The sequence below is a fragment of the Salvia miltiorrhiza genome, chromosome 8, assembly GCF_028751815.1.
Source record: "Salvia miltiorrhiza cultivar Shanhuang (shh) chromosome 8, IMPLAD_Smil_shh, whole genome shotgun sequence".
Classification (NCBI taxonomy): Eukaryota; Viridiplantae; Streptophyta; class Magnoliopsida; order Lamiales; family Lamiaceae; genus Salvia; species Salvia miltiorrhiza.
Window position 1 is genome coordinate 38,025,677 of NC_080394.1, and position 14,847 is coordinate 38,040,523.

Sequence of the window (14,847 nt, forward strand, 5' to 3'; positions counted from 1 at the left end):
AAGAAATTGGTATTTTGTGTGTTAAGTGTGGTAGGTGGAAAAGTGAAAATGTGAATAAAGGGTAAATTTTTTGCCATTTTTAGAAACGTGTCATGCTTCGTGGGACAGACCAAAAAGAAAACTGTGTCATGCTTCGTGGGACGGAGGGAGTATATCACCACTTAATTGGTCCACCTAAAATTTATACGTGTATCCATTTCCTGTGGTTTGTAGATGTGCATGAAGTATTATGAGTAATATTTTATCGATAAATTGACTAATTTAATTTAAATTAGTCAGCTCTCAATCATTATGGTATGGAGGAACCAGCCAAATTATTTTAGCTTAACTGTTTCCAAAATATGTTAGAATCATGTAAAATATACGTAACCGCGACCTATGATTGAATTAAGTTCAAAAGATCAATTAAATTGTGAGACTAGACAAAGTTCATGTTTGCCCGCACAGCGCTCAAATTAAGTACTTTGAATGTCATAAAAATTATCTACTAGCTAAAAAACAAAATGTTCGTGTGCAGTCAAAAGTCCACATTAATTAGAGAAGTACAAGATTTTGAGTTAAGTAATTATCAGTGAGGTCATTTGTTCTTGCTATAAAAATTACATTGATTAAGCGGTAAGGGATTAATAGCTAAAGATAAAAGTTTTGAGTTCGAATTCTCTATAGCGCGACCTTTAAATATTTTTATTTAATACTGTTAATTTATTAAAAAAAATTACATTGGAGACTTGCTCGTGGATTTGACTATAAGATTAATGCTGACTTTTATTAGCGCAGAGTTGTGGGTGGTAACATGGGACAAGACATTTTCTGTGGGGCTGCAACTCACCATTCAACTTTAATAGTATTAGTTTGTATCTTATTTTTCAAAAAATAAAAAACAAAAAAAGAATATTTGTTTGTATCTCAAAAAAAAAAAAAAAACATTAATAATAGTTTCATACTTCATTCAACGTCTTTCATCATTTTTATTCTATGGACGAACTATGATCAAGTATTTGTTTCCTCTTATTTCTTCTTGCTCTCCCCTTGCCATTTTCCCTCTATTTCTTGACAATTGATTTGATTATTTGATTATTGAGAGAAACACCCCCCACCAAAACCTAAATAAAAAAAGCTTGAGAACTTAATATTTCAAGTTATCATGACTTCTCTTGAAATGATGTGCATTGCTAAGATACAATTTTACAAAATTGATCAAAAGCCAATCATATAATATACTCCCTCTGTCCACAATTTAATGCCCTACTTGCCTTTAAAAATTTGTTCACAATTTAATGTCATATTCTGCTTTTTGTACCATTTTACTCTTCTTCTTTTCCTATATTTACTATCATTTGCCACTAATGGACCCACCTTAAAACACATTTATCATTTTTATATTCTATATTTACTACATTTTATCATTAGTGGACCCACTCACAATACCTTTATCACTTTAGTCAACTATCTTTATCACTTTAGTCAACTACCCTTATATTTCATCCACATCACATTTTTCAGTTTTCTTAGTTTTCGTGCCCACACCCAAATAGGGCATTAAATCATGGACGGAGGGAATATAATATAATAAATGTGATATTCGACCATAATATATAATTTTTTACCAACACATGAAACTTACATAATACAATCGATCTTTTTAGGATGTTAAAATTATTCCGATTAATAAATTGATTTTCTTTTACATATTGTAAAATTCGAATCAAAAATCATAAATAATTGAAAATTAATGTATTATGAGTCAATAACCTTCTTTTTGTAGTATAATTTACGAAATTACACAAACAAGTATTCCACCTCATCGTTGAAAAAACAAAAGGAAAATCTGTACAAGCCAGCCCCATCATAAGTGGGTCCATATCTACGTTTTCACTAAATATGGAAAAAAAAGACTATGAAAATGAAACTTTGAAATTAATAATGTAATAAAAACTGTCTTCCAAAAAAAAAAAAAAAAGTAATAAAGACTACCCACCGAAACCGAATCCAAGATAGTGAAATAGTGGATGATGTAGCATATCACTATTAACACGGGTTTGATATTTCTCACCGGCCCGCAACCGATTCTTCTACCTTTTCGGGCCCACTTCTTATTCCGTGGGCTTTTTTTCCACATTTTTGCTGTCATGACGCATTCATTTATATCTTCAAAGATGCAAGTAAAATGGAAAATTAAATTACTCCCTTCATCCCACTTATCTTCTTACACTTTTTTCTTGACGTCATACTTATTTTGAAATATTTTTTTATTTAATAAAAAAAATTATTTTTTATTTACTTTTCATCTAGACACAAAACACTATTTTCTTAATTCTTATGCCCAAAAAAAAGTTTCAAGGTAATCGAAACGGAGAGAGTAGTTTTTTAGAAAATTTTATATAGCGATGTGACTTATAATTTGAGTTGGAGAAGAACCTTAGTTAGTCATCCACTCATATAATGGTGGAAAATATTAGTATTAAATTATTAGGCTTGTGATATTAGTGATCACGTCAATTATAAAATAGTACTCCCTCCGTCCCAAACGAAATATCCTGTTTTTCTTTTTGGGCTGTCCCAAACGAAATGTCTTGTTTCCTTTTTTGGCAATACTCTTTCTCTCTCTCTATACTTAATATTTAAATAATTTCCACCAACCCACTTTATCTACTTTATACACATTTCTTAATCTCTGTGCCGAAAAGAAATAGGACATTTCGTTTGGGACAGAGGGAGTATATAAAATGAAAAATGCTATTCAAAATAATTATACCAGATATCTGAAAAATATAATGAACATATACTCCATCACCATGTCCTTTCTTCCATTTTAATTACTCCCTCTGTCCACCAATCAACTACCCATTTGCCTCTAAAATTTTGTCCACCAATTAACTACCTACTCTGCTTTTTGGACATATATACCCTCCCTTACTTTTTAAATTACTACACTTTACCAATTGGACCCACCACACTCTACCATTACTTGTCTACTTAATCCAATTTTGATGTTAATTAAATGGAGTAGGATATTTTAAATTTCCAGTTTATTTATATCCTGAAAATTTTATTTCCAATTTATTTATTTTTGTAATTTTCAGTATATTTATTTATTTATTTTCAAATTTTCAGTTTATTTATTTTCTAAAAAATTTATTTTCCAGTTTTCAGTTGATTTATTTATTTATTTTCTGAAAATTTTAATTCCAATTTATTTATTTTCTAAATTTTCAGTTTATTTATTTCTTTCCAGTTTATTTATTTTTCAATTTTCAGTTTATTTATTTATTTATTTTCTGAAAATTTTAATTCCAGTTTATTTATTCATTTATTTATTTCCAGTTTATTTATTTTCTAAATTTTCAGTTTATTTATTTTTGAATTTCCAGTTTATTTATTTTTCAGTTTTCAGTTTATTTATTTTCTGAAAAATTTAATTCCAGTTTATTTATTTTCTGAATTTTCAGTTTATTTATTTTCAAATATTCAGTTTATTTATTTATTTTTCAGTTTTCAGTTTATTTATTTAGTTATCTTCTGAAAATTTTAATTCCAGTTTATTTATTCATTTATTTATTTCCAGTTTATTTATTTTTTATTTATTTTCAAATTTTCAGTTTATTTATTTCCAGTTTTTTAGTTTATTTATTTATTTAATTCCATTTTATTTATTTTCTGAATTTTCAGTTTATTTATTTATTTTCAAACTTTAAGTTTATTTATTTTCTAAAAAAATAAATTTTCAGATTTTAATTAATTAATTTATTTATTTTCGAATTTTCAGTTTATTTATTTATTAGAGCGGTTAATTGCATTAATTAATAACCTAGTATTTGACTATCGATAGATTTCTACGCGAAATCATTTAATGCACTAAACTATTTAGCAGAGGAATATCTATTAATGTTTCTCTAATATAACAAAAAAAGTCATTTTCATATTGTAAAGATAAAAAAAATGTTATAATGGACAAAACTCCTACCAAACAACTAAAGTTACTCAATCTAACAACTCTACTCGATCAATCGGCCCACTGCCCAAATTACATTCATGTGAAAAACCCCAAAGGTAAACGTGAAATCGCTAGGTAAAATCCTAAACACAGCAAGTCAAAGGTTGGCCCAAATGGATCCATTCTAAGATAATTAGAGCGGTTAGGGTTGAATCCTTATAAACTTACACTACGCCAAAAACGCGCATACATAACGGATTTTATCCGTTATCTATGCGGACTTGCGTTAAGTATAGTGGTGTTATGTATGTGGCGCGCATACATAACGAATATTTATACGTTATCTATACTATTATAGATAACGGTTTGTACCGTTATATATTAATGTATTTATACGTTATCTATACTATTATAAATAACGGTTTGTACCGTTATGTATTAATATATTTATACGTTATCTATACTATTATAGATAACGGTTTTTACTGTTATGTATTAATGATTTTACCGTTATGTATTATAAATATATTTATTTTTTTCATCATAGTTAACAGTTTTTTATACTTTACACAACGGTTTTAACCGTTATCATTGTCAGAATACATAACAGTTCTCTACCGTTATGTATGCCAACTACCATTAGGAAGCAACAAAATTAGGATTTTAATTCATCAATACCAGGAACAGAGCAGCGAACATCGGAGAATCAAACGGGGGAGCAGTTACGGGAGCGCAACGAACGCGGAGCAGCGACAATAGAGACGGAGGGCGGCGGGTTGGCAACGAGAGGGGCCGACGGCCGAGGGCGGATGAGCGGTTGCAGCCTGCCGTGGGCTGCCTGCGTCGTGCCCTGCTATTTGAGAGAGAGAGACAGTGGAAGAGCAGCATCAAATTCACCTAAGTAGATGGAGGTTTTCCATTCGAAATCACTGTGGCGGCGGCATGAAGCCAGGGGCGGCACCGCCGAGGAGAGAGGCCTGCTGTAGCTCGGCCTCATTGAGCTGCGCCTCGCGATCCATCTTGATGATGAGCGGGATCTAGGGGTAAGCAGTCAGTCCGGACCGGACCGACGAAACCGAGGACCGAATTTTCAAAAAAAATTGGACCGAACCGGACCAACCAAAACCTTAGGACCGAACCGAAACCGGACCGAAACCGCCATCGGTCCTCGGTCCGGTTCGGTCCAAAACCGACCATTTTTAAAATATTAAAAATTAATAAAAAAAATTAATAATATTAATAAAAATATTAATAAAAACATTAGAAATTAATAAAAATATTAGAAATTAATAAAAATATTAATATATTAATAAAAATATTAATAAAATATTAGAAATTAATATAAATATTAATAATATTAATAAAAATATTAATTATATATTTAAAATATATATATTCGGTTCGGTCCGGTTTTCGTCGGTTTTGGCCTCCCTGGGACCGGGACCGAACCGAAATATTTTTGGTCCAAGAAAATCGGACCGGACCGGACCAATACATGGACCAAAACCGACCCGGACCAAAAAAACCGATCAGTTCGGTCCGGTCCGTCGGTTTTGCTCACCCCTAGCGGGATCCCTAGGATGATGACGGTGGTGCCGAGGATCCAAGCGGCCTTGCCGGCGCTCTTCCCCTTCCGCACGATGGAGTGATCGGAGATTCGCGATAAGATTCCATCGTCGCTGCTCTTAGATGGGCGTTTGGAGGCCATGGAAGATTTTGGGTGGGCGCTTCAACTTCTGTTTGGATCTAAAACCCTTGAGAGAGAGAGAGAGTGGAGAGAGTGGAAGAGAAACTAGAGCGAACTGTGTTTTAAGGTCTTTAATTTTTAACATTTTGCAAAATTGATTTTATTTAATACTACTGTTAAATAATTTTAAATAAAAATTATCCTTTATAGTATAAATTTATTTTTATTTTTTCATATTTAAATATATATTCATTTTTGTTTAATATTTGATGGATCAATAAAATTATTATAATATAACTTCACTCTTTTTTTTAATAATTAAATGATAAGAACTTTGAAGAATTTGGGGATTTTAGGTGGGAGGAAGAATTTGGGGATTATACAATAATTAAATTTCTAATATAAAAAATTATAATAATGTTTACTTTTAATCCTTCAAATGATAATTTAAAATTATTTCATTTTTAATAATGAAAATTAACTATAGTTTATTTAAATACAAATGTGAAAATAATTTTTTATACTTTTATTTTTAGATAAACATGTATTTGTTTAAAAAAATAGATATTATGGTTTTAAAAAAATTATACAAAATTGGAAAAAATGAAAAAAAAAATAATTCTCAGAACCGTTAATTAAATTTCTAATCTGAAAATTAATAATAATTTTTACTTTTAATCCATTAAAATGACAATTTAAAATAATTTTTTCTTATTTTTAATGTTTTGATAAACAAGTTTTTGATTAAGAATATATATATATATATATATATATATATATATATATATATATTATGGTTTTTGAAAAAATGAATTGATAAAAAAAAGGGAAAAAAATGATGCACATACATAACAGTCCTCTTAACGGACGGAATAATCGTTGTCAAAAAACAGTCATATATAACGGTTTTCCTAACGCTTACATTGTAGTTATAAAAAGAGTCGTTCATAGATAACGGATAAAATAACGGTTCAGACTTAGCGTTATGTATCCATGTTCTTACATAACAGTTTCCGTAACGGTAGAAATAACCGTTATAATAGACGCACGTATATAACGCTTTTCATAACGGTTCCGGAGTACTGTTATCTTTGTGACTAATAGATAACGCTTATACATAACGCATTACTTAAAACCGTAATCTATGCACATACATAACAATACATAGATAACGGTTTTTTCGAAAACCGTTATCTATTATAAAAAAGGCACGCATAGATAACGGTTTTCGAAAAACCGTTATCTATGCAGTGTTATGTATGTGCATTTTTGGCGTAGTGTTAGTTGTTGTGCTCTCGTTATATATATATATATATATATTGAGGGCGCTAAATATTTAGAGAATAAAGAATGCGTGAAAAAGAGGCGAACAAATCAATGAATCGTATAAACAAGCATATTGGTTTGAATTCGAATTTTGGAGGGGCGAGATTTTCACCATATTTACTAGATGCATCTGTTTATGAGTTTGTGTTGGTTTGTACGTAGAATTTATTAATTTATTCTTATTCTCCATTCTCTCGAAAAATATAATTTTCAATGGAACATAACCAATTAACCATATAAACACTTCTTAACACACACACACACACACACACACACACACATATATATATATATATGGGAGAGCTATGGTATAAACACTTCTTAACATATAAACTATAAACTATAAACTAATTAAAATGTATGAATTCTATGTAGAACACCTACGAATTCTCTGTGTAAATATCTGAATTGAAAAAAATAATTTTTTTGTTACCTATGTGATAAAATCTACTTTCATCAACAAGAGAATCATGATATGATAAAAAGAAGAAAAGACTTGTTGGAGTAAATTCACAGAGATAACAGAGTTTCCCAGAAGCAATTTCTACAGGCACATAAAGATATTTCTTATATTTCGGTTAAATTCAAGTGTATGGAGAAGATGATATTACAATGACTGGTGTGGTATTTATAGGCGTTACAAGGAAAATGGTACAATGGTATTTTTATCCTTCACACACACTCTTCGTGCACGGACGTCTTCTCGGTGTCATTATCACTTTGATTGTCCTTTCCTAACAACCATGCAGCTTTTTCATCTTTAACAGAAGACGGTTAATGGTCTGCGCATGTATGTCTATGGGTGCCTGCACAGGTTATTCTTCCTCCTGCGCAGATTATTTTTCCAAGGATCCGTGTGTGTTCGTCCTCATAATGCTGCGCAGGTGGGATGTCACAGGGTTGCGCAGACGGAACTTCATAAGGCCGCGAGCTGGTAAAGTTCTTGGTTGAGCTCTTAAACCTGCGCTGTCTTCAAGCGAACTCTCCTTCATTCCTTTGGTTTTCATCATCTACCTGCGCTGTTAGTTTTCCTTCACATATATATAAATATCATGAAAAAATGATCGTTGAGTGCAATGTCCTGCGCTGATGAGGATCTTACCCCTTATCAGCTACTCTCCATAGTCTACGAAAAGAAGTGAGTATTTATTGCAAATTTTCGTAGATCAAGTATGGTTAATCTGCCCAGCTAAGTAACAATGGCGCAGTGTTTCGGCGCAGGACTTTTTACTGGTATCGTCCCTTCGTATTTAATGTTCTCTGACATACTCGAGTACCCGTTTGCACTTCCCTACATTTTCACTTTTGAAATAATCAAATCTCAGCCCTTTATTTATAATCGCCAAATCGTAGTATGATCTGAGTCGTTCCTTTCCCATCACACGATTTCCAACCCTAATGATTTCTTTCTCCATTTCGTTTCAAATTCTCCCTCCTATAAATACCCTTCTTCATCTTCCTCTTCTTTTTTCTTCTTCTTTCACGTTTGCCATTAGCACCCTCTGAGATTTTCCTGCTCCTCCTGATTCCCTGCCGTTACCTGCTCTGTTCCTTTTCTTCCGTTCGACCACTCCCCGCTTACAGGTACTAGGTTCCCTTTTCTCCCTTACTTTCCTCGTTCATCCCCCCTTTGTTCTGTGCATTTTCCATCAATTTTCTTAAGTATATATATTCGAGTCGTTGTGGCTACCGTCGGGGCTTGTCAATAATGGAGAATCAGGCTGACGCCATAACCTGTGTCGATTTTCCCCGATCTACCACCTCCCCTTCTCAAATAAGCGAGATGCGTCAGTTATTGTGTATCTCCACCGAGGACCCGGAATTGAAGGTGCGGATGCAACGGTCCTCCGGCGACATGCCCGACGGCGCTAGGCAACGGTCCCCTGATACTATACCCATCTGGGTGGCCCACGTTAAGGCCGGTTTGTGTTTACCCCCTTCCCGATTTCTAATAGACGTTTGTGAGAGATTTGGTGTGCCTTTTTTTAGATTTCTCTCTCCTCTATTCGCCGAGCCCATATCCTTCACATTCTCTGCGCAGTCAACAACTATTCTGACAGCGCAGAGTTATTCCATAAAACCCATATCTTTAAATTCTTTAATTATTTTCCATTAAGTTATAAATTATTTGAATACTAATTACTCTTAATTATTCCCAACGATTACTTTGATATATCCATAATCAATTCATCAATATTTATATCCGGACAAAGTGTATCAATAGTTAAAAAATTTCTACTCTTTTGGAATTAGAATGGAACCTCGAAACCTACTTAAGAATGAATTTCTTATAGGTTCGAATAACCAAAGGCAGTGAAGCTTCAAACAAGCCGAGTGTTGAATCTCTACTATCGAGGTGGGCTTTATTTTACATACAATGTATCTTGAGTTATATAAGCTCTGATTTTTCATGAAAATACTTGTTTATCCAATATAAATATTTTTATGTGCGTTTTGTATAGTTTAATGCTCGCATAAGTATCGATCAAGGTCCTCATTTGGCCTAACACGTTAAATGAGGATTGTGTACACAAGGTTAGTGGCTCGATGGGTTGATCGCCGTTGTGCACTAACAAGTTAAGAGCGTTATAAGGATGGGTGCCTGCCTGGATGCGTTCCGAAGCACGGTTAAGATTCTTGATTTTGACTGGGTACGTCCCGAGATCAATAAATGGGATAAAGAAAGTGATCTGTCGGTGGTCGGGATCTTAAGCAGCGAGTAACAATCGGACGTCACATGGGCGCCCTCAACGAGAAAAGCTTTTGTCATGCTCGGAAGTGGATTTATGTTTTAAAACCTTCTGAGCCATGATTGTGATATTGGATAAACTACCTTTATCATTTCATAAAATGGCTTTATAAAACTCATGCCCACTGAGTACATTAGTACTCAGCCCAAATTCTTTTCAAATGTTTTCAGGTTAGGCGGTTGACATGCACGGTGCTAAGCTGGAGAGTGTTCCCTGTTCAAATTGTTGTCTACTCCTCAGTTGATCTAGCTTATATTCCTGAATAACGACTAGTCTAAATCATGTTGAGCTCAAACTCATTATTTCTATTCTGCTGCAATGTTTTAAAATGTAGTATCGGAGTTGTGAAACTAAACCTAATCGAATCTTTGGGAATTTACCGTATTGCAAACTCGTTTTATGTCATCAATCTCTATTATTCTAATAAGCCCTTTTATTTATTATATTTTTATCTTCCCCAAGTGTGGGCCGTTACACCGTCTCATTACAAATGTCTCATTACTTTTATGCACGGAGATTAAGAAATGTGTAGAAAGTAGATAAAGTGGGTTGATGGAAATTATTTAAATATTAGGTATAGAGAGAGAATATATGGGAGGAAATCTAAAATACCCACCTTTTACAAATTACATTTCCCATATACCCACTTTTTGAAAATGATTTACCCCATACCCATTGTATTAATTTAATATTTCTTACCCTGAAAAAGCTGTGCGTAATGATTGGGGAAAATGATTTGCAGTGTGGATGTCGACGTACTGAGTGATTCCGTTAGTTATTCATTGCGCATAGTCCAAACTCTGCGCAATTAATATGCGCAGAGTTAATATTGGAGCGCATAGTTGAGTTATACTTAATTTGAGCATTGTTTGTATTACTATGCGTTGTAATTTTTTGATTTCCGCAGTGTTTGCAATTTGAATGCGCATTGTTTTAATAATTGGAAGTTAAGATTGAGATATAAAATTAGCATATAACTATGCGCATATAACTATTGCGCATATAACTATTGATTTCCGCAGTAACTATGCGCATATAAAATTAGTATTTTAATTAAAAATTTAATGTGCATATAACTATTGCGCATATAAAATTATAGACTTATACGCATATAAAATTAGTTAAAATTATAGTAAAATTAATGCGCATATAACTATTGCGCATATAAAAATTAATGCGCATATAACTATTGCGCATATAAAATTAGTTTTAATAATTATAATTATAGACTTATAACTATTGCGCATATAATTATAGACTTAAAACTATTGCGCATATAAAATTACTGCGCATATAATTAAATTAGTTTTAAATTTATTGCGCATATAAATTATTGCGCATATAATAAAATTATTGCGCATATAATTCGAATAAAATTGTTACACTTTCACGTGAAGAATCTTATATGCAAAAAGTTATATGTGATGTACTATGTTTTCACAATTTATTCAAATTTCACGTGAATATTTTTAGGTATAGCAGCTATTTGATGTACAATATTCACATGTATAGTAGCTATTTGATGTACAATGGCTTCAAAATAAATAATAATAATAGTAATCAATTAAGGTACACGTAGTTCACGGGTGAATGTGTTACATTTCTTTGACCATTCATTTGTTGGGTGAATGTGTTAAAATAGATCAAATAATTTCTCCAACCTACGACGAACTCACAAAAAAATTGGAAGGGAGCTGAGAAAAACTACAAGGAAAAGCTTGATCGGAACGAGGTATATTTTTCGCAATTTTGTGGGCAGAGTTGAATTTTATGGTCTCACAATTTACTTGAATTTTGTAGTTGAAAATTTTACTGTATTTTATTGGGCATAGTTGAATTTTATTGTTTCGCAATTTACTTTGTTGCTTGTATTTATGATTGAGCATAGTTTAAATTTGAGCATAGTTGAAAATGTTGAATCTATTGCGCGGAGTATATTATATTGAGCATTGAGCATAGTTTGAATTGAGCATATTGCGCATAGTTTCTAATACGAGTATTGCGTTAACTTTGTTTTTTTAGATGACGGAGTGGAAGAATATTATTGTAAATTATGGAGGATATATGAATGATATTCTTTACAATGGTGGGAGTGCAACATTTTGTTACATTCGAGCCGATAAAATATGCATTTTGGAGTTGAGACAAAGTATTGACTATTATCTGGTTGCCAACTCTTTGAATCCAAGCTACGATCTATATTATTTATCAAGAACTCGATGTGGTAGGCTGATCCGGTCTCTGTTAAGCAACGATGAACAACTTTTCCGATTATGCACCACTGAGGTCGAGCCACAGGTTTATGTGACTTTGAAAGAGAGCACTTTTCCACCGCCGCAGCAAGAAGTGTATCGACCTTCAGTGGATATACCTTCTTCTTCCACTTCAGTCGATCATTCCATCATAGACCAGATGAGAGGGTTTGATTAGTTTTCGGATTCAACTCCTAATTCAACCATGAATCATCACACTATGAGATCTGTTGGGGATGATGACGTTGATGATGATGAGTACGTCCCATCAACAGATTCTGATGGGGATGATGAAAAGGAAGAAGAAGCAGAGGAGCGGGAGTCAGCTCGAGTGGATTATGGAACATTTGCAGAGCATATTGCGTGGATACGCCGTGAGGGTGGAATTGGCGAGCTTATGGCGATGATAATGCAAACAAACCCACGAGGTCTGTCTGAAGATTTAGGTCCAGAAGCATCGCAGGAGTTGAGGAATTGGTTAGTTCCGGTTATTCCAGAAGATTTTACAGAGAATCTTTTTGCTGGTAGACTTGCTGACATACCAAATCCCGACGAACTAACTGAAGGTTCGATATTCGAAAGCAAAGAACTTCTGAAGCTAGCTGTTGGCTTGTGGCATTTGGAACATCGAGCAGAATTCATCATTCCTCGTTCCGACCTGGATATGATTACTTTCAAATGTAAATATCGGAATCGGTGTCCATTTCAGTTACGAGCCACTCAGCAGGGATCTTTTTGGTTCCATGCGCATACTTGCATTGGGGACATGGTAAACACTGGTGTGCAAAAGTTCCATGCTCGAGTCATCGCAGCACATATTGCAAAGAAAATGCGTGAGGATGGTGAAATCGTGAAGCCGAGGACTATTATGGCCGACCTACATCGGGAATATGGTGTGAAAATCAGTTACAGTGTGACAATTCGAGCAAGAAATGGTGCCGTTGAGATGATATATGGGGGGCACAAAGAATCGTATTCATTGCTCCCTGCCTACTTACACATGTTAAGGACGTGCAATCCAGGATCGTTGACAGACTTGGAAATTGATGCTAGTGGTCGGTTCAAGCACCTTTTTGTGGCACTAGGTTCATGTAGACTGGCATATACTATGTGCCTAAGGCCAGTAATTGTGGTATATGGCACACACTTGAAGGGACGTAACAAAGGTATATTGATTGTTGCAGTGACGAAGGATGGCAACGAACAAGTCTTTCCCTTGACATTCGGTGTTGGGCCTATAGAGAATGATGAATCATGGATGTGGTTTTTGTCTCGAGTGAAGTCAGCTTATGGTGAGAATTCAGAAATGTTGATTGTTTCTGATGCACATGTTAGTATACCGAATGCTGTGAAAGCTGTATATCCGGAGGTTGCACATGGTTTGTGTTACTACCATCTGTTGAACAAACTCACTCGATTTGGCAAGGCAGCAGTTGCACTATATCAGAAAGCAGCTTATGCATATAGAGAAAGAGAGTTTGATGCTGCGATGGCAAGTTTAAAAGCTCTTAAGGAAGAAGGTGGAGCTTATAGCAAATTGATGCAGGTTGGCCCGGAGAAATGGTCAAGATGTAAGTGTCCTGTTCCACGATATAGTTTCTTAACATCAAATATTGCTGAATCGTTCAATTCTCGTTTATTGTGGGCAAGAAGGTTGCCCATATGTTCCATGGTTGAGGCAATCCGTCATATCATAGAAAAGTGGTTCGATGAAAGACATGAAGCCGCCAAATCATTTTCTGCTGATGTGACACCAGAAGCTCCAAGCAAGCTAACTGTTGAATTGGAAAGATCAAGGAGATATGAGGTCGTTCCCATATCACGTACTGCTTTCAAGGTTAAGAGTTCTAACAAGACTTTTAAAGTGAACCTTGAAACGCATTCATGCACGTGTGTGGAGTGGGATACGAACGGGCTACCATGCTCGCATGCAGTTGCAGCCATAAGGTATTGATCATCCTGATAAGTAGAGCTCTATTTTGTGTAGAATTTAATATTTTTATATTTGCATGAATGTTGTTCAGACATACAGGTGATGATATATCTAAGCATGTGGGGGATTATTACCAGGCTGCAAAATTGCGCGAGGCATACTCGTATCGAGTTAATTCAGCGCCCCCACTAGCTTCCTGGACGATTCCTGCAAACCTTCAAGGTATTGCCATTGATCCGCCTAAAATCGGTAAACAAGCTGGACGTCCAAAGAGCACGCGCCATCGGGCACCAACTGAAAGAACTACATCAAGACGAAGAAATGAATCAGAGAATACTGCTTCAGGTAGCAGTAGCCGTGGCCCTCTAACATGTAGCTTGTGTGGATCTGAATCGCACACTATTGACATATGTCCTTATTTGATTCCCCGTGACTGAATTGTGTTTGAACTATGGTTGAATTATGTTTGAACTATGTTTGAATTACGTTGTTTAATGACATATGTCCTTATGTTTGATTCCCTGTGGCCCTCTAATTTGATATTTAATGAATCAGTTATTTAATTTGCAGGTATTATTATTATTATTATTATTATTATTATTATTATTATTATTATTATTATTATCTCAACAGGCATAGCTTTTTTCGTTCGTTTATGTTAATTATTTTAAGTTATTTAACATCAACAATTTCCGTTCTTTTTATTACATTTTCATTATTTATTTTGAAATATTATTTGTTTTATGCGCATTCATAATGTATGCGCATTATTTAAACTATGCACTATTTAAACTATGCGCATTCAATTGTTAAATTATTAATGTATGCGCATTCATAAAGTTTAAACTATGCGCATTCAATTGTTTTATGCGCATTCTATGGTCAATATGCGCATAAAAACAATTAAAACTATGCGAATTGATAATGGTATATAGGCGCATAAAAATAATTAAAACTATGCGCAT

The 14,847-nt window shown here is 33.9% G+C and overlaps 2 protein-coding genes across 2 annotated transcripts; one reads left to right on the plus strand and one right to left on the minus strand.

The window, feature by feature from the left end:
• Positions 1 to 4,618: 4,618 nt before the first annotated feature.
• LOC130998442 (mitochondrial import receptor subunit TOM9-2-like) lies at positions 4,619 to 5,745 on the minus strand. Its single transcript, XM_057923856.1, has 2 exons — positions 5,496 to 5,745; positions 4,619 to 4,971 (listed from the first exon to the last, which is right to left on the minus strand). Exons 1-2 carry the CDS (start codon positions 5,640 to 5,642, stop codon positions 4,861 to 4,863), a joined length of 258 nt encoding a protein of 85 aa, XP_057779839.1. The 5' UTR covers positions 5,643 to 5,745; the 3' UTR covers positions 4,619 to 4,860.
• Positions 5,746 to 12,154: 6,409 nt separating this feature from the next.
• Positions 12,155 to 14,319, plus strand: LOC130998443 (uncharacterized). Its single transcript, XM_057923857.1, has 2 exons — positions 12,155 to 13,896; positions 13,974 to 14,319. Exons 1-2 carry the CDS (start codon positions 12,155 to 12,157, stop codon positions 14,317 to 14,319), a joined length of 2,088 nt encoding a protein of 695 aa, XP_057779840.1.
• The last annotated feature ends 528 nt before the right edge of the window (positions 14,320 to 14,847 follow it).